This window comes from Physeter macrocephalus, chromosome 12, assembly GCF_002837175.3.
Source record: "Physeter macrocephalus isolate SW-GA chromosome 12, ASM283717v5, whole genome shotgun sequence".
NCBI lineage: Eukaryota > Metazoa > Chordata > Mammalia > Artiodactyla > Physeteridae > Physeter > Physeter macrocephalus.
Window position 1 is genome coordinate 20,405,725 of NC_041225.1, and position 23,247 is coordinate 20,428,971.

The following is a 23,247-nucleotide window of genomic DNA, read 5'->3' on the forward strand; positions in this document are numbered from 1 at the left end:
CCACTCTTACTTAAAATATTTTAACTTGCTTTTTTTAATAACAGAACTGTGAAAAGATAGAGAACAATCAAAACCCATTTTTAAAGAAGAATGCAGAGTTTAAAGATCAGGGATATTATACCTGCATGTTTTTCCTTCTTCATAATGGCAAACTATTTAACGTCACCAAAACCTTCAATATAACAATAGTTGGAGGTAAGAGAAATCTTAGAATCGGGGAAAAACAAATGTATCTTAGATTTTAAAATGGAATATTTTCTTTTTTTCTAAAGCCTCACGGGAAGCCAGAGGCAAACTTAGTTGGAGTTGTGACCACATCACTAGTTCAAATATAAGGGTGAAAATCATTTTGGCATCACCTGCCATGCTGAAAAATTTGGGGGAGGATAGTAATGAAAGTTTATATAGGTGAACCTCTGATGTGTCAGTTCCCTTATTTGGTATTTGACTAAATTGTGGAATCTTTTGTTATTAAGCATCTGCTTGCACTCAGTAAATATTTATTGATGGGTGTCTATATTCAATAAACTGTACTGAGTATTGGGAGGTAAGGGAAGCATGGAAATACAAAATGAAGTGAATAATGTACGATTCTCAGGAATTTGATTATAGTCAGGAAAGGTTGAAGCCAAACCCGGCCTCTGTACCCCGACACCGAATTAAATCTCTGAGACAGAGTTGTGGGTGAAGTAGAAAAGAAGAGCTTTATTGCTTTGCCAGGCAAAGGGGGCCACAGCGGGCTCATGCCCTCAGAACTGTGTGTCCCACCCTGGAGGGAGTCGTGAGGAGTTTCATGGAAATGGTTCAAAGAGGGCGTGGTCAGCTCGCGGACGCTCTTCTGATTGGCTGGTGGTGAGGTCATCGGGAGTCGGCATCATCAACCTTCTGGTTCCAACCGGTCTGGGATCTATGTGCTTACTGTAGTCAACCTAAAAAATATGCACAACCTAAAAGCTGAGAGTTATGTTTTATTCGGCGGGAATTTTTAGGACTTCAAACCTGGGAGGCAGCATCTCAAGTAACCCTGAGAGAACTGCTCCGAGGAAGCGAGGGGGGGACCCAGGTTATATAGAAGTTTTGCAACAAAGGGCAGGTAGTCTGAACGTCAAAAGATTATTGTTAATTAAAGAAAACCAGATGTCCCAAGTTAAGGAATTTATCGCTTTTCTATGTATGGGAAGACGCAAGAGTCTGGGCTCTCTGGCCTCATTCCTTTGATGTGCTCCTCAGCTATCTGGGGCCAGTATCCTGTGTTTTCACACCCTGAGTTTCTTCAGGGTACCCTAAGCAGTGTCGGCAGTCTGATGGCTGCTAGATGGTAGGTATTCTTTCCTTCCTGAGTTCCCTCGGGGCTCACCAGCTCTCTTGGAGGGCTGCAATCGCTGATGACTGGGACATCCTTTGTTTACTGATAGGGCAGGAATATTCCATTTATCACCATTAACTTCTCCCACCTGGAGGGGGTTTCAGTATCTGCAAAACAGCTCAAGGATATTGTTCTGTGCCTCCCTTGAGGGGAACCAGGACCCTGCCCCAGGGCTGCGCTATTGTTTCCTGACTGCTCCTCCCTGGTCTCTGCATCCCCTCCCTTCCCTAATTAGCATCTGTTGGAACCTGCCCTTGGAACTCAGGGAAGGTCCTGGAGGCTGAATGAAGCCTATTTCCTGTAATCCAGACATGGATGGGGGACACGGAAAGGCTTTCGTGCCCAGGAGCCCCACAGGGTCCTGCTCGGTATCGAGGTGATAAGCCACATAGAAGCACCGTAGAATATGAAATTGGAGTCATGTGTGAGGTGTTAATGGTGCAGAGAGTCCAGAGGTAGACTAGATGCCGGAGGCTCTGTGTGAGCTGGTTCTCAGAGGCTACGCGCGCGACGTGTAAGGAGCCCAGGCGTGGCTGTAGAAAAGGGCTGTATATTTGGGGATGTTGGCTGCTAGTCTGGTTTATCATGAACCCAGACCATATATCATGGAAAAACTGAAGCCTGGAATTTTAGGGTGACAGAGACCCTAGAAGTAATTTAATTAAACCCTATCCAGTGAAGATATCCTTCATATGACTCAGCCAATAATAGATCATTCAGGAACTACCTTGGAAATTACCAAATCACACAGCAGCTGGGTCCAGATGGTTTTTTTAATTAATTAATTAATTCACTTCTGGCCGCGTTGGGTCTTCGCTGCTGTGCGCAGGCTTTCTCTAGTTGCGGCGAGTGGGGGCTACTCTTCATCGCGGTGCGCGGGCTTCTCATTGCGGTGGCTTCTCTTGTTGCAGGGCACGGGCTCTAGGTGCGCGGGCTTCAGTAGTTGCAGCATGCAGGCTCGGTAGCTGTGGCTCGCAGGCTCTAGAGCACAGGCTTAGTAGTTGTGGCGCACGGGCTTAGTTGCTCCGCAGCATGTGGGATCTTCCCGGACCAGGGCTCGAACCGGTGTCCCCTGCAGTGGCAGGCGATTCTTAACCACTGCGCCACCAGGGAAGCCCTGCGTCCAGATTTTAATGACTGATCGTAGGGAAGTCTTCTTTTCTCATTGAGTCCAATTACTCATTCTTATAGTTTCCACTCACTGTTTGTGTTTGCCTTGAGTAACCCCACAGATTGTCTGGTCCCTTCTGAAAATGACAGCTCCTTCGAGTGTCTGAAGACAGGTGGCTTATCCACCCTTCACGGTCTTTCCCATCATCCAGGAAGCTGTAAACTCCTGGGATGACTCATTCAACAACGTTGTGGGTTCACAGTTACTAGAGCTCGTTGACTTTAGCAGCGTTTTCCCTCTTCTCTACAGCCATCCACTTATATAGCTGTACTCCACGCATTGCGAATGGACAAAGTACCACAAACTTCCTGTCTTCAATCTGCACAAACGTGTTATCTTACAGTTCTGGAGGTCAGAAATCTGAAACGGGTTCACTGAGCTAAAATCAAGGTTTTGGTAGGATTGCATTCCTTCTGGAGGTTCTGGAGGAGAATCGATTCCTTGCCTTTTGCAGCTTCTAGAGGTGCCTTGCATCCTTGGTGCACGCCACCTCCTCCATCCTCAGAGCCCACAGTGCAGCATCTTCAGATCTCTCTCACCTCTTCCTTCATCTCATCATCTCCTTTTCTGGCTCTGACCATCTGCTTCCTGCTTATGAGGATGCTTGTGATTACACTGGGCCCACCTGGCTAATCCAGAACACCCTCTGTATCCGAAAATCCTAAATTAAATCATATTGCAAAGTCCCTTTTGCCGTGTAAGGTATAATATTCAGCATCTGGGGGTTAGGATGTGAACACCTTTGGTGGGGGGCATTATCCTGCTTGTCATGCCCCATAACCCGGGTATCCCATAACTAAATTCTTAAACTCAATAAGTTCTATTTATCTACCTTAAATTCTTCAGTTTGACTTTCTTTAATGTCATATAAATCCTACATCTCTGGTCCCTTGACACTTCCACCACCAACTCCCTCCCTTCGTCCATCTCTGCTTTCTGCCCGTGAGCTCCTCTTTCCTTCCTTCTTGGAAGGAACAGTAAGAATATCCATTATCGAAAGAGCATGCACAAGACCAGGAATTGTGCCAGATACTTTCACTGAACCCTGTGAGCTTGTGACCTTGGGTGAGTTAAATGACTAAGTTTTTCTCCACCTCTCATTCCTCACTAGTGACATGGGACAGTAATGAGTTGAGTCATCCCTCATAGGGGTGCCTTGAGGACTGAGTGAGTGAGGGTGTAGAGCCTTGATAGTGGTACCAGGGACATGGAAAGCTCTGTTATTACCAGCTTAGTGTTACCGTCTCCCGTCTCCTCCCCCCCATATCCCACACTGCCCCACGCGCTATTCTTCTGTCTTAACCACCCATCTTGTTTTCCTCGTCTTCTTGGAGAACGCCACCTGTGTCTTTCAGGACTCAGCTAAATGTCCGTCCTCCTCCGTGCCCCCATGCCCTCTTGTTCTTATTTCTGGTTGCTGTCAGAATCGGATGACATGTCTGTTTCTGTCACTGGAATGAGAAGCTCCTGGAAAGAAGGGATTAACCTGTGTTCTATTCCTCTTGTTGGTCTCTCCTATACTTACAGCTGGCCCTTTGTACATGTGCTCATTACATGTCTGTTGAGTGAATTACAGGCATACCTCATTTTATTAACTTTTGCAGATACTGTTGGTTTTTTTTTTTTTTTTTTTACAAATTGAAGGTTTGTGGAAACCCAGCACTGAGCAAGTGTATCAGCGCCATTTTCCAACAGCATTATTTTAAAATTAAAATATGTACATTGTTTTTTAGACATAATGCTATTGCACACTTAATAGACTATAGTATAGTGTAAACATAACTTTTATATGTGCTGGGAAACCAAAAGAGTTGTGTGACTCGCTTTATTGTCATATTCATTTTATTGTGGTGGTCTGGACAGAACCCGCAATACCTCCAAGATCGTTCTGCACTGAGATAGGAACAGTTTCTTCAGTCGTGCCTCATTCAACAGGATGTCAGGACTCTTCACCATCCTGGCCATTTTCCTTTGGATTTGGTGAATTTTGCCACCATTCTTTTAAAATGTAGAGCTTAGAGTTGAAGTGGATGATCAGGCGGTATCATGGCCTCTGCTGAGGACAGCGGGACTGAGCGCCTACTTGTCTGTGCTCACGGGTGTAGATCTCTGAGCTGTCATGTGGGAAGCATCACTGCTCTGGATCACAGTCCACTCAACCCATCTGGCCTCTGCGTTTTGTCTTCATCTCACGCTCTGGCGGATCTGCTGATGTCTCTCCTCCTGCAGCTGACAGTCTCTGTGCCATTTGATCCAGGGATAGTACATTCATAGGTAGACTAGACATGCCAGGGGCACACACTGAAGTGTCTTCTTCCTTCTGTTACCTTCAGTAGGATTGTACCCTTTACACCAGTTTTACAAACCCAGTGCTGCTCTGGGTTCTTCATGATATACTTCGAGTTCTAGTAGATGGCATCCTTTCTCAAAGATGTCCTTCCATAAAGATGTCCTTTACACCTCCTCTTCCCAGGACTCCCACCAAATTCCTGAGAAAAGAAGATCAATGAAGAGAAAAAGAATCAGTAGCAATTTTCTCCAATACTCAAAACCACCTCCTGCCGCTGTGTGCTTGAAGCAACCTCTGTTCCTCCGTGCTCTCAAACCTGAGGGTTAGATCCTCGTCTGGCAGCAGTTCCTCCAGCTCCTCCTGCCGATGTGAATTCTAGTCTTGCCCAGAGTCTGAATCCCGGAAGAGATTCTTACCCTGGGTTTGTTTTTTTTTTTTTTAATTATCTATGATCTACCTCTCAGCTTATTATGAAGGTAGTTAAAGATCTCTGTCTTTTAACTATTTTATTTTAAATTTTTATTTATCTACTTATTTTTGGCTGCACTGCACAGCTTGTGGAATCTTACTTCCCCGACCAGGCATGCCCCCTGCGGTGGAAGCACGGAGTCTTAACCACTGGACCTCCAGGGAAGTCCTTTACCCTGGGGTTTTGCTACACTAGTTTCTTTCTGTATCCTTGCCCACATTACTCCTTCTTTCCCTTCTTTGCTCTTCACTCTGTAGCGCGTGCTTCCTGGGAGAGCCTAGGAGGGCGTGGGTGCTGCAGGAGAGCACCTGAGTCCCCTTTAGTCCTCACGAGCAAGCACATCTGCTGGGCGCCTGGGAGCCCCCAGCAGGGATGCACCGGACGTTACTTGTAAATGCCCCAGAAGCACCGGAAGTACTTAGAAGGGAGAGTCCAGGTCATGAAGAAAGTTGACAATGCTGATAATAGGAGCAGCAAGGACTGGACTACATAGCCATGTGAATGCGGGACCACAGGGCTGTCCATGTTCTGCAGTTATTAGCATCCTAGGCTGTGGGATAGTCCTCAGTGGGAGGTTGCTGGGGGATTGCTTCCTTCCTAAGTGTTACTCAATGGGGCTGAGGTGGAGAATATCTGTGTACCTCCAGTCTGGGTCAGAGGTCACTAAGGAACAGAAGTAGAACTGAGTTTACAGGAGTGGACACCCCAGCAGGGCCGGGACGAAGGTGAGGCAAGTGAGGCATCCAGGGGCACTCCTCTCACTGTCCTGCCAGGGGAGGGTCTCAGGAGGCTTCTGAGAATAAGTGCCTTGCCTACCCTACCTGAGTCTTGACCTTGCACCTAATAAATCTATCTTGAGTTGAGAGCAGATGGAAAGAAGAAAGGCAGAGTAGAAAGGCATATCCCAGTGACTTTGCATCCTCTAAGTCCTAAAGTTCATTGTCTCCCCAGATGAGCGTCTTCTTCTGGCTTTTATCTGCAGTGGCAGAAGCCAGAGGCTGGAATTGAGGGGAGACCAAATTCAGTGTGCTTTCTCCAGCGAGGTGAGCTTTGAGTTGATGGAAAGTGAAACAACGACCAGTATTCCCTGCAACCCTTATTTAATGAAAATACATTAAATAGTAAATGTAAAGTGATGACTGTTAGAATCTTGGTTACCTGGAATAATAAGTGTATTACAACAGATGTCTTAGCAAAACTCCTTGTAACACGAATGCATTTTTCTTTTCTTTTCTCACTTTCAGACAACAGTAATATAATTCCAGCTCTTCTTGGACCAAAGCTTACGCATGTTAAAGTGGAATTAGGTATATTTTGACATACATATATTTTGGATTTGTGAACGGGGGTCATAATAGTCTTCCAAGGCTAAATCTGGTTCCTTATTGATCAACATTGTGTTCATAACACATACCATGTTTACTGAAGAATATTGAAAAAGCAGGAAAACCTTGTCATTGTTTGATGTGGCCCTTTTTAGTAATAATTACAGTTAACAGTCTGTTCAAAAGATTATGGAAGCGCCTGTGGTTTGCAGACCTGTGGTTTTAGTCACGTTGTATGTGGCTTTTCTCTAATAGTATCTATGATCATTTTTAAATATGAAAACTCAATGAGAATACTCTGGAGAAATGATTCAAACTTATTGTGTGGTTTGAATATTTGATTAATGGGTTCACTTTGAATCAGTGGACTCGACTCTACATTTAGGGTTTGTTTAGACAGGTCTTGATGAATCAATATGTCCAGTTGAGTAATTTCTTTCAAAAGAGAAAGGAAGGAAGGAGAAGAATAAATTCACATATGTTAAACTGAGTATTGTATTAGGTAACTGAAATATGTTATTGTATTAAATCCTCAAAGCGACTCTGAGGGGTATTGTTCCCATTTAAGCTTCGGATTAAATGACCAAAGCTCAGAAAGGTTAAGTAATTTGTCTGAAGTTAAACCCCAGGAAAGGGGCAGAGCTGAGATTCAAGTTTCTTACATTGTTTGTTTGTTGTTGATTGTCATTTGATCCTGTTGATTGTCTCCAAAGCACACACCTTTTGACTACAGATGGCCACAGTCATGTATATGACCACATATGCCCAATGTAGCTTGGACACTTTGCCATTTGTGTTTGTGGCTTGCCTGCTTTCTAGTTTTATTGATTTCTGAACTTTATTATTTCTTCTTCTCATTTTAGGCTTAATTTGCACCTCATTTTTCTTTTGAAAACATGGAGAGTTAGAGAATTAATTTAAATTCTCCTCTCCTGTAGTATGTGTATTTTAAGTTCTAAATTTCCCTCTAATCACTGTTTAGCTGTTTCCAACAATTTTGATATGCCATATTTTCATAACTATTCAGTTCAAAGTTTTAACTATTTTTAAAATTTTTCCTTGTGATATTTCTTTCATCTATGGATTACTTATGTTTCTTAATTTCCAAATATTTGGAGGATTTTCTAGTTATTTTTCTGTTATTGATGTCCAGTTTAGTTCCATTATGGTCTAAGAGTATACATTGTATCATTTAAATCTTAAAATTTGTAGTAACTTACTTGGACCAGAATGTTCTAAGTGCATTTGAAACAAATGTGTATTCTGCAGATTTTGGTTTAGTCCTTCTATAAATATCAATTAGGTGAAGTTGGTTAATGGTACTCTTCATATCATCAATATCCTTACTAATTGTTTGTGTGCTTTATCTGTTGCCAAGAGAGATGTTACTATCTCCAGCTGTGATGGTCAAGTTGTCTATATATCCTTTAGTTCTGTCTATTTTTGCTTTATGTATGTTGAGGTTATCTTATGGGCACATACAAATTGTTGCCTCTTGAATTGACACTTTAACAGTATGAAATTTCTCTCTTTATTTATCATACTACATCTTTTCCCAATCCCTACTCTCTCTCATGTTAGATAGACACACCAGTTTTCTTTTGTTTGGGACTGGCATGTTTTATCTTTTTTCACATCCTTTTACTTTTAACATTTCATTGTCTTTATACACAAAATATGTCTCACATAAACTGCATATATTTGGATCTTTGTTGAAATCCAGTCTGTATGGTGTTTAGTACATTTACATTTAATGACTTACTAATGCAGTTGGTTTGAGACCTCTCATCTTGCTGTTTTCCAGTTGTCCTATGTCTTATTTCTTCCTTTTATTCTCCTTTCCTTTCAGATTAATATTTTTTTATTTAATCTGTTTTGTTTTCCTCTTAGTTATACCATTTTGTATTCTTCATTAGTAGTTCTCCTAGAGATTACAATATATATCCTCTTACTACAATAAGACAAATGCATTTATTAGTACGTTGACAATTTCGCAGACACGTGAGAACCTTACAACAGTTAATTTCATTCATCCTCTTATCTCACTTTAAGCTACTATTTTATGTATTTCTCTCTTGCATATGTTATAAAACTCACAAGAATTTGGCATTATTATTGCTTTAAACACAAAAATTATTTTGTATTTACCCAAATGTTTGTCCTTTATTGCACTGTTCATTTCTTAATGTATGTCCTTGCTTTCATCTGGGATAATTTTTCTTTGAGAGGGAAAAATCTCCTTTGGCATTTCTTACAGTGTGGTTATGCTGGCAATAAATTCTTTTGGCTATTATTTACTTGAAAATATCTCTATTTACCTCCAATTTTGAAGATTTTTTTCAATAATTCTAGGTTGGCAGTTTTTTCCTGCACTTTAAAGATGCCCTTCTGTTGTTCACTGGTTTCCATAGTTTTTGCTGAAAGACTGGCCTTTAGTCTTATTGTTGGTACTTTGATGTGTCTTCTTCTTCTGGCTGCTTTCAAAATTTTCTCTTTCTCTTTGATTTTGATGTGTCCGGGTGTGGTGTTCTTTGCATTTATCCTGCTTTGGGTTCCTCTGAGCTTCTTGAGTCTGAAAAGGATGTATTTAGTTAATTTGGGAGAAATCCTCTGCCATTATGTCTGAATATTTCTTCTGCCCCTTTCTTCTCTCCTCTCCTTCTGGATCTCCAATTACATGTATTATGCTCTTGTTTCTTATGCTCTTGTTCTCTTATTTTTTATTTTTTTCCCTTCTGTACTTTAGTTTTGATCTTGGCCTGTATTCAGCCTTAGCAATCCTGACTTCTTTTATGCTCAGTCTCTGTTAAAACCAGTGAGTTCTTAAATGCATGTTTTTTTCAGTTATCAGTTGCTCATTTGATTCTTTTAAAATAGGTTACTCTTCTTTGTTGAAAACATCCATCTTTTCATCTACCTGTCCATCTTTTCCTCTGTTTTCTTTAACCTATTTATATTAGTTATTTCATACTCTTTATCTGCCAAGTCAGGCATTTGGATCATCTTTGGGTCAACTTCTATTACCTATTTTTTCTATTGATTATTGTCCCCTTTTCTTGCCCTTTTGTATGTCTCTCTTTGTTGTTGTTGTTTGTTGTTGTTGATCTTTCTGTATCTAAAACAACCAAGGTGAATGAAGTTTGTATTACTTTTCCCTAAGAGTGTTTGCCTTTTCTTTGTTAGGCAGGTAATGTGAGGGTTTGATCATCTCAGTCCAGTCAGGAATTGAGCTGAGCAGTAGCTAGGATGCAGGTTTGTTGGATTTAACCTGCTTTTCATCTCTTATGGTTGGGGGGAGACTCCAGTCACGTGTGTGTTGTCCTCCAGTGGGACTTACTCTGCTAAGTACCATGAGACTGCAGGAGAAATCATTAGGCCTTTCCAGCCTCCTATGCTGCCCAAGCCCTTGGCAATAATCCTGTGAGCCCATGTGGCTGTCAGCATCTCCACTGGACTCTCTTTTCTCCATGAGATTCCCTCTATTTTGTACAAACCAAAGCAAATTCCTTCAAGGAATAAAATGGTGGCTATCTCAGCTCACCCTGGAAGAAGTTTATTCCTGACCGTAGTTTCAGTTCATCTGTTTCTCTTTGTTTTCCCTGCACTTTGATGTCTTTAATTTTTAGCTAATTTAATTTTTGTTTTGTTTTGTATCCATTTTGTTTTTCCAGAAGTTGCAGTGGGTATGTAGGCCTGACACTACCTATTAGACTATAGGTTGAAAAGAAAGTCCACTGGCCATCCTAAGTTTTAATAATTGATTTAGACATAAACATTTGAAGAGAAGCCAATTCATAGTTTGGTGATGACCTGTGATTGCAACCTCATTTCTCTGATTTATAATTTTTTTTAAATTGCAGAACAAGGCATTTTTTTTCTTAGATGCAGCTCTATATTATCATTGTATATTAGGTTAATATACATTGGCTGTATTAATTTCAACCTTTGAGAAACCTGAGTTTCTAAAATCTGAACATCGGTTGTCAACTTTTACCTAGGAAAAGATGTACAGCTCAACTGCTCTGCTTTGCTGAATGAAAAGGATGTGATTTACTGGAACATCTGGAAAAAAAATGGAAAGGATCCTAATGTACATGAAGAGGAAGGGACAAGAATTAGGTATGAATATGTGATGTATATAATATATATCATGATATACAAAAATCGTATAGTATCATATATATATATATATGAGATAAAAACACCAGACTCCTGAATGGCTGATAGGATGCTTGAGATGAGTTTAACTTATAATTATAACGTACATATTTTATAATTCGCATACTCTCGGCTGACGCATTATGCAGAAATTTATTGCTGAGACCTAAATTAGAAAAAGAAGGTCAGTGAGGCTTTTTAGCATCGCCTTACAGAAGTAGCTTTTGGTCAGTCAGGATCTGATGGGGATGGGGACTTGACCTAAGCATCTTATCAGAGAGTGATTACCTAGGCCACTGTCATTTGAATTTTGAAAATTGTGTTAAATGCTTTGTTTTTACTAGTGTACCAGAGAAAAGACCAGGTCAGGAGCCTGGGACGTGTACAAGTTATTCTGGGCCGCTTGTGTGCAGTAGGCGTGCCTAGTTGTGTTGTGCACGTGTCACCGTGGGGCCCGCTGGGTAGCCATAGGTGACAAAGCACATCATCAGTACCTTTCCCTGAGGACTCTGGGGGCAGCCCTGGACACAGGCAGGCCATCCATCTATGGCTACCTGTCCAGATCTATGCCCTGTACTTGGCTTACACACACAGATTTCTTTGTTCTGATCGTTGAAAATAATTCATTATAAGATACTTGAGAACGACCAGAAATCACAAAGAGAGAAATAGCCCTCTGAAGAGAGCTTTGTGTGTGTGGCAGGGGGAGTGGGGTGGGTGGATTTCTTTGCTGGGCGTGAGATATGCTGACACAGACACTGCTTCCTGCTCTTTAGAGATAGTTCAGAGCTTCTTTTTAGAACATTCCTTACAGGGATTATCTTTCTTAAGGGTGAGAAGTGAGCAATTTTCTCAAGTCCAGAAGGGTCCCCAAAGATTGTCAGATGTAAGTGATGACCAGTCTCCTGCCCTGTGACATCGTTGTTGCTCCATTGACACTGATCATAATTATGGCAGCACTTTTCTGTCAGAGTCCGTTAATGGAAATTAGAAACACACTAAGAACAGCTAGAAAAAGCAAACAGGGCAATGGTTAGATATAAATATCTAGGAGGCAGAGTTGGTGCAAAAATTTCCAAATGCCATCTAGTTTAAATAGCCTATATTAAGGAATGGTTATACTTATTAAAACAACACATGCTAAGCCTACGGCCATTACAGTGTTTCTGCGTGGCTTTGGGTCATTACTGTCATTATTAAGGTAACTATACACTCAGGTTCTAGTGAGCAGTGGTCCTAAGGTGTCTGTCACCTTAGCTGCACTTGGGAGGTTTTTTTTACACCCTCGCCCAGAACCGGGTGCGTGATTAGCGCTCATGGAGTGTTGGCTCAGCTGGATTGCGTGGCTATCCTGCCACTTTATCTTGTCCTCAGCGTCTGTCCCCCGCTGGATTCCTGCATTTCCTTCCTCTCATGATCCATTGTTAATCTCTGGAGGCATAGAAGACCAATTCACCAAACTTATTCGAAATGGAGCTTCAGCTAAACTAAGGGCTTAAGCGAGGCTAAATCTTTCTTTATACTGGGTGCATGAACTTATGTCATCTATTTTGGCTTCTCAGTGGGTTTTTTTCGGTGCTTTCTTTGTGGATTTTACATTGATGTTAGATGGTTGATACTTCTGGGTTGGTGACTTCTGTACAGAATTATGACTTCTAAAATGCATTTGAGATGGTTAGAGGCTACGGTGGGTACCACATCCCAGCTGCGAGGGGCCTGGCGGGTGAGCGACCACACCTGGGAGTGCTGGCTGACCGCACACCTTCTGAGCCTGCCGTTAGCGGGAGGCAGATATCAAGAGCATTTACCCTGCATCAGGGACAGGGTGGCTTGAGCCCTTTTGGTAGAGAAAGAGAGCTGGCTGCTCCTGGTGGCCTCCGGTCATTTTCTGACCCTCACTGAGCAGCTTAATTGGCATTTCTCATGTGCTTGGGGGTGTCTGAGAATAGTGGGTTTAATTTATTTTAAATGCTGAACCAAAGAAGAGTGATCATTAGGACTGCAAGGACAAACTTGATAGAATCTGCGTCTGTATTAACGATCCGCAGCATTGTCACAGCTGGTGGAGACTTCACAGTGGGAGGAATGCTGAGTAGTCAGGACAGGAGGAACAGGGGAAAACGCAGACACACCTGGGAGATATTGAGGGTTCAGTTCCAGACCACCACAATAAAGCAAATATCACAATAAAGCAAGTCACATGAGCGTTTTGATTCCCCAGTGCATATAAAAGTTATGTTTACACTATACTGTAGTCTATTAAGTGTGCAATAGCATTGCACCTTAAAAAATGACGTACATACCTTAATTAAAAATACTTTATTGCTAAAGTAAATGCCCAAACCATTATGATAGTAACATCAAAGATCACTGATCACAGATCCCCTTAACAAATATAATGATAATGAAAAAATGTGAAAGTTTGAGAATTACCAAAATGTGACACAGAAACATAAAGGGAGCAAATGCTGTTGGGAAAATGGCACCAAAAGACTTGCTTGATACCCTGTTGCCACAAACATTCAATCTGTAAAAAGTGCAGTATCTGCGAAGCATAATAAAGCAAAACTCAGTAAAATGAAGTGTGCCTGTAATTGAGAGAGAGAATATTTTCTTGGGTTTTCAACTGAGCATAGTTACCTCCCCCGCATTTTAATTCTAGGCAGTTTACAGCGCCGTCCCCAGATGGTGTCAGGAGGGCTGAGACCCCCCGGGAGCAGGGGGCTCACACTTGAAGAGAACCCACCAGAAGGGGACTACTGCCTGGAGTCCACAGAGCCGTGTCTTTGTGCAGACGTATTTGCGCATACAAATTCCTCTTTCATGGGTAACGTTGTTGGCAGTGACACAAAGCCTATTGCTAAACCATTTTCCTCTCTTACAGGACTTCAGAAGGCAAATGGCTTGCTTCAAAAATACTGAGAATTGAGAAGGTTAATGAAAACAATCTAAACTTTTCATATAATTGCACTGCAGCCAGCGAGGGCGGCATAGACACCAAAAGCTTCATCTTATTGAAGAAAGGTGTGAGAAATTTTATCTTTGGCAGTTTGTGGAAACCTAGAATGTTGCAGCTGAGAGACCTGTCGTAGCTCATCACTTCCTCATCTCACACACCAGGAACCAAGCTCCTGAGAGGTGAAGGGTTTGCCCTGTGTCACAGGCGTTCAGTGGCAGAGCTGGTGCTCATCCCTTGCTGCAATCCCCTGTGCCCTGATTCCAAGCAGAGAATGAAAACCTCAAGTGTATTCTTTTGCTCTCAATCATATTCCAATCCTGCGTAGCAGCCAGGGGCCCAGAGAGGGGAGGTAGGTAGAGCTCAGGGTTGGAGATGCTGGTGGGTGAGAGTCACAGGGGAAGTGGTCCGGGCAGCTCTGGCACACTCTGAACAACAGGAGGGAAGTTTGCAGCTCGGTGTAGGATGAGGCCAGTGGTCCAGGAGTAACTGCCGCCTCCACCCTACCTTAGCTGGGCCCTGGGCACAGGGGCCCTTGGGTGTGGTCTTTCGTTCAACAAAGACTAACTTAGGCTTCCCTCTCTTGGGTTAGTCCCTGGACTTGGCAAGTGGACAGTTAGTTGATGGCTCTGATCACTGGACTCAGAGCTTTTCAGTGCCTACCTGATGGAGGGCATCCTCCACCCAAACGGTCCAACTTCCATCCTCCACCAAAACAGTCCAACCGAGGGCCACAGACTCAGGAGCTGCTCAGAAGTAGTTCTGTAAACTGTCCTAGATCAATGCATGGCTGTGCTATCTCTGCCATAGATGTTTCTACCCTGATCATTTTTTCCTTCTGCTGGGCTCACAAATGTTGTGTGGGGAATAGGGTCTTTGACTCCACCATTATCCCTGGAGGAGTGTGTGGGCCAGCGTGAGAGAGTGTGTGTATCTGTGCAGCACAGTCATAGATATGCAAGCCTTTCAGAGATGCAGGAACCCCAGGGGCTGCCTTTATTCAGAGTTCACTTACTAAGCAACGATCATTGCTTACTTACATCCTAATAATTAATTTTACTGGAAAGATAATCCCTAAAATTGTGTCAAGATGGCAAGAGTTTTATGTATGCTTACTCTTTTTGACCTAGAAATCCCACCTCCATTAGAATCTACTCTGGGAAAATAATCAGAAACATAGATAAGGGTTTATGCCTCTGTTCATTGCAGCATTATGTATATTTATGAAAAATTTCAGTCGATCTAAATACTGAGATAGTATGAATTATAATTTTAAAGACCTAGAGAAATGCTCATAATATAATGTTAAGGAATAAAGAGTGATCACCAGATGGTTCCAACTAAGTAAATGTTTTCAGGGAAAAAAAACAAAACCTGGAAGGAAATGTACTAGCATGTTGGCGGTGGCCGTTGCCACACTGTGGGATGGTTATTAAATAATTATTCTATCCTTTATACTCCTCTGTGTTATCTCATGTTGTCCATAATGAGCATAAACTGAATCAATCTAGGAAACGTAATTTTTTTCTCAAAGGACACTTTCACATAAAAATATACAAAAATTCTCAGAGCTGAGTGCCAGGCACTGTGTCAACTACTTATGTGTAATATTTAACCCTCCTCCAAAACAGCAACCCTATAAGTGAAGGAGAAAATATTACTAGCTTGATAGCTGTATTATGTGTACAGGTGAAATACTAAGAGTTAGGGCGTCAGTGACTTTCCCTAGGATACAAAGTAGATGATGGAGCCAGGCTGGAGCCCACAGAGACTCAGCTCAGTGCTTGCTCTCTCAAGGTTCTGCGCCTCCATATATGTTCCCAAGCCGCTAGCTGAGGTTTAGGCGTGGGTCCCTCTGAATTTCATCCCAGTGTCTTATCATCCTAGAGATCCAACTTCCAAAAGTGTGGACAGACTACATTGTAATGCTTTCAGTTCACGTCTCTGAATACCCTTGTACACATTTTTATGGAGCAGAGAGGTCACCACTGGAGACTAAAGGCAGGACTGCAGAGTAACTCAATGGAATGTGTTGGGTAGACAAGTAGATTTGTGTTAAAGGTAAAAGCTGACCACCACAGAGTGATGGCGAAAGATGCTGGTGAGATTTCTCTAATTTTTCCCATTTTCTTTTTCTTTCTAGAAGACCCAGTTGACATCCCCGGCCACATCTTCACTAGAGGAATGATCGTAGCTGTTTTGATCTCAGTGGTCATTGTGTGCCTAGTGACCGTGGGTGCCATTTATAGAGTTGACTTGGTTCTATTTTATAGACATTTCTTGGGAAGAGATGAAACCTTAACAGGTAACGAATGTCGTCATGCTGGGGTTTCTTATTTTACAGTTTTATTAAGAAGCTATATAAATAAACATTAATCTTCACCTCATTTTGATTATATTGTAGACATATTGGCGGTAGAAGTTTTCCACAAGAAAAATTGATCTGAACGAATGGTCCGTTATGAATGTTGTCTGGGCCAATTTTTCTTGTGCTTACTCATCTGTTGCCAAAAATTGTTCTCTAATTGTTTCATGCATGTGTGTCGTGTCCTTCTAAATGCCCTGTGAGATGGTTAGGCCCAGGGACTGTGTGTCTGAATGTCATTGCTCACACGCCATCTGGTGCCTTTACAAAGTTCACACTCAATAAAGGTCATTTAAATTGAATTGAATTGGGAATCCCCTGGCTGTCCAGTGGTTAAGACCCTTGTGCTTCCAATGCAGGGGCACGGGTTCAATCCCTGGTCAGAGAACAAAGATCCCATGTGCCACGCGGCAAGGCCAAAAAAAAAAAGAATTGTATTATGGTTCATTATTTTAACCTGGCAAAGGAGGCTGCATGATGTACTTGTAAGAACCTCGAAGTACACACCAAATGACCTGAGTTCCAGTCCCCTAGATCTGCCACTTTTCATCTACTCCAACTTCTATCTGGTGACTGTCTCAGTTTCTCTATTTTTGCAGGTGACTAGAAGTCCTCAAGATTCAAAATAGCTACCAAATTTTAAAAAATCAATCTAATCCATTGCACTTGCTTTTGTCGTTTCCGTGTGTGTGTGTGTGTGTAGGACATACGTAGTTCAAACACCACAAGTCTTAGAAATTATACATGTATACTTGTCCCATGCCTGTTTCCCACCCCATCCCACATTGATAGTGTATCCAAACGAATATGAATAGAGAATCGTATTTCACTCCTGTTTAAAAGACAAATCTTGGCATGCTATGTGCCCTCTTCTGAACTTTGCTGTACTATACCTTGGATACCCTTCCATATGAGTTTATAAAATCTCTCCTTTTTTAGGGTTGCACAGTGTTTTATTTCTGTGGATGTATTATTGTTTATTTAGTCACCGTGTGATGGACATTTGGGTTGCTTAAGACCTTTTGTTATTGCAGAAATGACGTGGTGGATAACTTTAGTACAGTTCTTGTTTCATAGGTGTGCAGTGTAACTGAAGGAAAAACTCCCTAAAGTGGAATTACTAGAAGTGCAGGGGTGGATACAGTTGTTATTTTGATTGATATTACCAATTTGTACTCCATATTTCTCTACTGCCTACCACCTTCAAAGGACAGGAGTACATTTTTTTCTCACAGCCTTACCCACAACCTTTTGGATATTTGCCAATCTGATAGATAAAATCTGAGGGGTATCGAAGTGTAGTTTTCACTTGCATTTTGCTTACTGTGCAAAAGTATGAGCAACTTCTCATGCGTGTAAGACTCATTTGTATTTCCTTTCTCAGAGTACCCATTCATATTCTTTGCCCATGCTTCTACTGGGTTGTTGACTTTTTTTCTGCTTGCTCATTTTAGGCAGCTATTTACATTTTAGGGAGGTTAGCCTATTGTCTATAATATAAAATGCAAATATTATTCCCAGGTTGATGATAGTGGTGTGCTTTTGACTTTCTTGATAGTGGTGTGCTACATGGAAGACTTTTTAATGTGCAGGCATACCTTGTAGATACTGCGGGTTCAGTTTCAGACCACTGCATAAAGCTAATATCGCAATCAAGTCAGTAACATGAATTTTTTGGTTTCCCAGTGCATGTAAAAAAATGTTTACACCATAGGGTAGTGTATCAAGTGTAAAATAGAATTATGCCTAAAAAACAATGTATATACCATAACTTAAAAATACTTCGTTGCTAAAAAATGCTAGACATTATTTGAACCTTCAGCAAGTCATAATCTTTTTGTTGGGTCTTTTTTCGAGGGTCTGGCCTCGATGTTGATGGCTGCTGACTGATCAGGGTGGCGGCCTCTGAAGGTTGGAGTGGCTATGGGAATTTTTTAAAGTAAGACAACAGTGAAATTTGCTGCATTGATTGACTCTTCCTTTCACAAATGATTTCTCTGTAGCATGGGATGCTGTTTGATAGCATTTTTCCCGTGGTAGACCTTCTTCCAAAACTGGAGTCAATCCTCTGAAACCCTGCTGCTGCTTTATCAACTAACTTTATGTAATATTCTAAGTCCTTTGTTGTCATGTCAACAATCTTCACAGTATCTTCACCAGGAGTAGATTCCATCTCAGGAAAACATTTTCTTTGCTCATCCATTGAAAGTTTCATCGTGCGATTAAGTCACATCTTCAGGCTCCACTTCTAACTCTAGTTCTCTTGCTGTTTCCCTCATAGCTACAGTTACTTCTCCCAGGAAGTCTTGAACCCCTCAAAGTCATAAAATAATTTTCATATTTTTCCTTTGAGTTTTTATAGATTCATTATTCACATTTACAACTTCTAATTTACTAATATAAAAATAACGAAGTTAATTCACTTTGCTTTGAGCTAAATTGTCATTAAGTTATAGAATTATTTGTTTTCTATGAAAAATATTTTATTTTTTTATTTAAGAGCTTCATTGAGGTATGATCAATATACAAAGAACTGCACATATTTAATGCGCACTGTTTGATGCATTTAGAGGTGAGGATGCTGTATTTAACTATTCTTTTTCAATGATTCTTTTCCCATTTTTCAGAACTTTTCGCTCAGATTTGTACTTAAATAAACCCTTATTTTCACACTAATTAAAAGAGTCAACCTTATCTCCTAGATGGGAAAACGTACGATGCTTTTGTGTCTTACCTAAAAGAATGTCGGCCCGAGAATGGAGAGGAGCACACCTTTGCTGTGGAGATTTTGCCCAGGGTGTTGGAGAAACATTTTGGGTATAAGTTATGCATATTTGAACGGGATGTGGTGCCTGGAAGAGGTAAGAAAGGAAATATCAGGTAGAAAGCTAGTGGAGTTTTCATCTTTAACTTCATCTTTACTTTTAGAAGATGAAGAGCTTAGCCTTACAGAAGGCTATTCTGCTTGCTTAAAAACAAACAAATGAAGTAGTCCTCTAAACCAGAAATAACCAGCTAAATCAATACAAGCAGTAGTGAGAAGATGAGAAAATTGCACTGTTTCCAAAAATGGCCTCTTGGGACCTGATCTCGTCACTTGGCTTCACAGTTCTCTGAGTCTTTGGAGAAAGGAAGTGGGCATTCCATTCTCAGAAGCAGGTCCAGAATCATTATCATGAGGCATTTATCTAGAAATACCCCACAGTAAGAATGCCTCTTTTGATGATATTTTGAACAGCAGAACCAGTTCTTAATTTAATATGTGATCCTTTGGACTATAAAACAGGTTAATTCTTACCAGAAAATGTTTCTTCTTTATCGCGTTAACATTGGTGAGAAAATTGAAGTAGAAATTAGGACTGATGGTAAAGGATAAATAAAAGGAGATTGGCGGTTCCTAGAATAATTTAGTTGTGAAATTTTATTTTTTAATTAATATGTGAATACAAATGGCTATAACACATATATTGAAGTATATTACAGTTAAAATCAAAGAAATTTAGTAACATTTCCATGTTTTCTCTGAAAGTCTTCCAGAGCTTTGAAGTCTTCCAGAGATTTGGAATCTGACGTCAAATTATTTTGGATGCTGGCGCATCACAAATGATGCAATACAAATGTCTTCATAGTTACCATCAGTCATTCATTCATCCAACATTTAGTGAGCACCATCCTTGTGCCAAATTCTAAGCTGGGCATTTAGGACAGAGTAGGAAATAAGAAACAGTTGTGGGGTTTTTTTTTCCCCTCCTGGGTTACAAATTAGGAAGGGAAAATATTACAAATCAGAAATAGAGAATACTTTTTAGTAATAGATAACTTCTCAAAAGGAATAATATGCCACGTTGTCAGATGCATTCAACACTGTGATATTTTTGTGCGTCACTCTTTGTATCTAAGAAGACATTCTGTCACGTACAAAGTATTTCTGCTTGACTTTACATCAGTTTTATTATATTGGGTTTGGCCCAAAAGTTCGTTTGGGTTTTTCCATAAGATGTTACGAAAAAAGCCAAAAGAACTTTTGGGCCAACCCAATATTTCCATTATTTTTCTAGGAGTCATTTTAAGAATAGATTTCTTCTTAGTGCTTAAATAAAAATAAAGAATGTTTGGATATTCGATTGTGATTAGTTTGGGCTAAGAACTCTATCTGAGGAGGGCTAGAGGTCTAGAACAGAGGTTGGCAGCCTTCCACCCACAGGTCAAGTCCAGCCTGCCACTCTTATTGAAACAGCTGCACACATATGTTCATGTGTGGTCTGTGGCTGCTTTTGAGTTACAACAGCAGAGCTGAGTAGCTGTGACAAAGACTGGATGACCCGCAAAGGCTAAAATATTTACCACCTGGCCCCTTTACAGGAAAAAAATTATCAACCTGTGGTCTAGAATAATGGCAGGATTTAAAAAAAAATCTTTTAATTCAAATTTTAGCATGTTCCACCATCCATGTAAAGAGGCAAGATAGTGGAATGGTTAGGAACATACACTCCAGAACCAGACCACTTGGGTTCAGATTCTGGTTCTGCCATTTACTAGCCGTGTGACTCTGGGCAAGTTACTTAACCACTCCGCTTTGACTTCTTCATCTGTAAAATGGGGGTGATCACAATTCTTTCTTCATAGGGTCATTATGGTGATTAAATGAGTTAATATACATAAAATATTTACAAGAAGGTATGGCACAGAGAAAGTGCCAAGTTAGGTGTTCATTATATCATTGCGTAGATGACTGCTTTTTTAATAGGCATATAAAGTTGAGAATTGATGGTTTATCTCGAAGAAAAACTTACTAGTGAATTTGAGTTAATACAAAATAGGACTGTGTAAAATGATTTTAATCTCATGCCCACCCTTTCAGTTTTCTTAATCTGCCACCTCTTGTATTTTCAGCTGTCGTTGATGAAATCCATTCATTGATAGAGAAAAGCCGAAGACTGATCATTGTCCTGAGTAAAAGTTATATGGCTAATGAAGTCAGGTATGAACTTGAGAGTGGACTCCATGAAGCACTAGTGGAAAGGAAAATTAAAATCATCTTAATTGAATTTACCCCAGTCGGGGACTTCACTTTCTTGCCTCAATCACTGAAGCTTTTGAAATCCCACAGAGTTCTGAAGTGGCAGGCCGATAAATCTCTGTCTTATAACTCAAGGTTCTGGAAGAATCTTCTTTATCTGATGCCCGCAAAAGCAGTCAAACCATATAGAGACGAGGCAGAAGTCTTGCCTGTTTTTGCGCAGCCCTGATCTTCAGAAAAGCTGAACAGCAGAAAGAACCCTCGGCAGTCTGGGGGCTGAGTGTATGAGCCTGTGGATAACGAAGGGCATTATTGACATACTTCACTCTACTCTGTGAATGTCCTAGTCACAGTCTGAAGATGAAACGTGTCATTAGGTTGCCGGGGATAAGACTAAACATTGAGCTATAGTCGTGGGCTCTCAGAAGACCCTGCAATTCAACAGAAATGGGTCTCCTGTTTCTTCCTCTTCCATAACTGGATGCAGGCACTCTGCTCAATCTCATATCCAGCAACTGTGAGACTGCACACGGTGCAGAATAACTTATGCCTTAAACTAAGGGTATGTCTTTAAGAGATTTTTAGTGCTAACAATTGAACGGAAGGATTTTAAGTTCACAAGGTGCCATTTCTCTATAAGCCAGTAGGTGACACAGGAACTGGAATGGTGCCTTCATGAACCCACAATAGCTCCCTACCTCTAACCACCTCTGACGGTGCCTGGGATGCGGGGTGCAGGGTGGGGGTCTGGGAGAACCGACAGGGCTGCAAGCAGAGCAGGGAGTGAGGTGTGAGCTGCTGTGACAGGGCCTCAGCCTCAGAGCACGTGCATTAATGTATCCTGGCTACAGCCGCAGGCCTACAGTTCTTGAAACCCCACTAAGATGCTGCAGAGGGCTTGCTTAATTGGACCTATTTGTGGGAACTTCTTAAAAGGAACTCAAAACAACTTTTTAATCTTTCATGCCAGACACAAATTTTAATTCAAATAATTTTCTGGGTCTTTCCAAATAATGGTCTAAAACATTTGTTGATTTTGCATAAATGTTTAGACACAGGATGGGTGCCAGATCAGATGAGTTATTCAACAGCCAAAAAAGGACGGTTACTTGCTTGATTTTTAAAAGATGACAGATTTTAAATGTCCTTTGGGTGGAGGCAGCATGGCAGCCAAGACACTTGAGCTCAAATCCCGGGTTTACCGCTTCCTCTGTGATCTCCGGAAACTCTTCTAACTCATCTGTGATGCGGTCTCCTCATCTGTAACATTAGAATTTATAAGAACTGTACAGGGGGACTAAGTGAATAAATACAAATGAAGCTCTTACAACAGTTCTTGACACAAACTTAACATTCAATAAGTGTTGGTATTGCTACTTTTGTTATTGTTATTAATTATCACCTAGGTCCGTTATTTAGCAGTGTAAAGAGAACAAGATCTGGAAAGGAAGGCAGTATTGACTTGAGGCAATTCATTCTTACAGAGAAGCATAGAGGAGCAACACATCAGCATATCTGCATTGGACGTCTGCAACTTTTCACATTGGAAGACATATATCTGTCTCCTTAGTACTGGGCCTTCTTGACGGCCTCCGAGGTCTGTTCATGAAAATCACTGAGTGAGTGATAAATAGCAGCCTTACAGAGAAAGGAAAGAGCTGGGTAAGTTTGGAAAGCTGGTTAGAAGATATGGGTGCGGCATGAATGTTCCAGAAAAATTTAAAGCAGAGACTGTTTAAAACAGCTGTGGTACTACTATATATAAAGTAGATGATCAACAAGGACCTACCCTATAGCACAGGGAACTCTACTGAATGTTCTGTAATTACCTATATGGGAAAAGAGTCTAAAAAAGAATGGATCAGGTGAATCACTTTGCTGTACACCTGAAACTAACACAACATTGTAAATCAACTCTACTCCAATATAAAATAAAAAATAAAATCAGGCAACTTAAATAATAAAACAGCTGTGGTAGATACTACTGAAAGTCAAAGAAAAATGAGAGGGGCTTCCCTGGTGGTGCAGTGGTTGAGAATCCGCCTGCCGATGCAGGAGACACGGGTTCGTGCCCCGGTCCGGGAAGATCCCACGTGCCGCGGGGCGGCTGGGCCCGTGAGCCATGGC

At 41.2% G+C, this 23,247-nt stretch overlaps 1 protein-coding gene across 4 annotated transcripts in view; it reads left to right on the forward strand.

Moving 5' to 3' along the window:
* The window catches only part of IL18R1 (interleukin 18 receptor 1), a 39,245-nt gene extending 16,040 nt beyond the window's left edge, over nt 1-23,205 (forward strand). The window contains exons 5-12 of one of the 4 annotated variants that reach the window (XR_448476.4): nt 45-195; nt 6,541-6,603; nt 10,620-10,740; nt 13,664-13,803; nt 15,879-16,040; nt 18,803-18,961; nt 20,994-21,682; nt 22,605-23,205. Coding sequence is in view for 3 of the 4 variants with exons in the window: in XM_007118514.4 (XP_007118576.1) it covers nt 45-195; nt 6,541-6,603; nt 10,620-10,740; nt 13,664-13,803; nt 15,879-16,040; nt 18,803-18,961; nt 20,994-21,349 (1,152 nt within the window). In the remaining variant the exon portion in view is untranslated. Of the gene's footprint in view, nt 1-44; nt 196-6,540; nt 6,604-10,619; nt 10,741-13,663; nt 13,804-15,878; nt 16,041-18,802; nt 18,962-20,993 lie in introns of all 4 variants that reach the window. The other 3 variants (XM_007118515.4, XM_007118514.4, XM_055089023.1) reach the window with 3 other exon arrangements.
* Nucleotides 23,206-23,247: the final 42 nt, after the last annotated feature.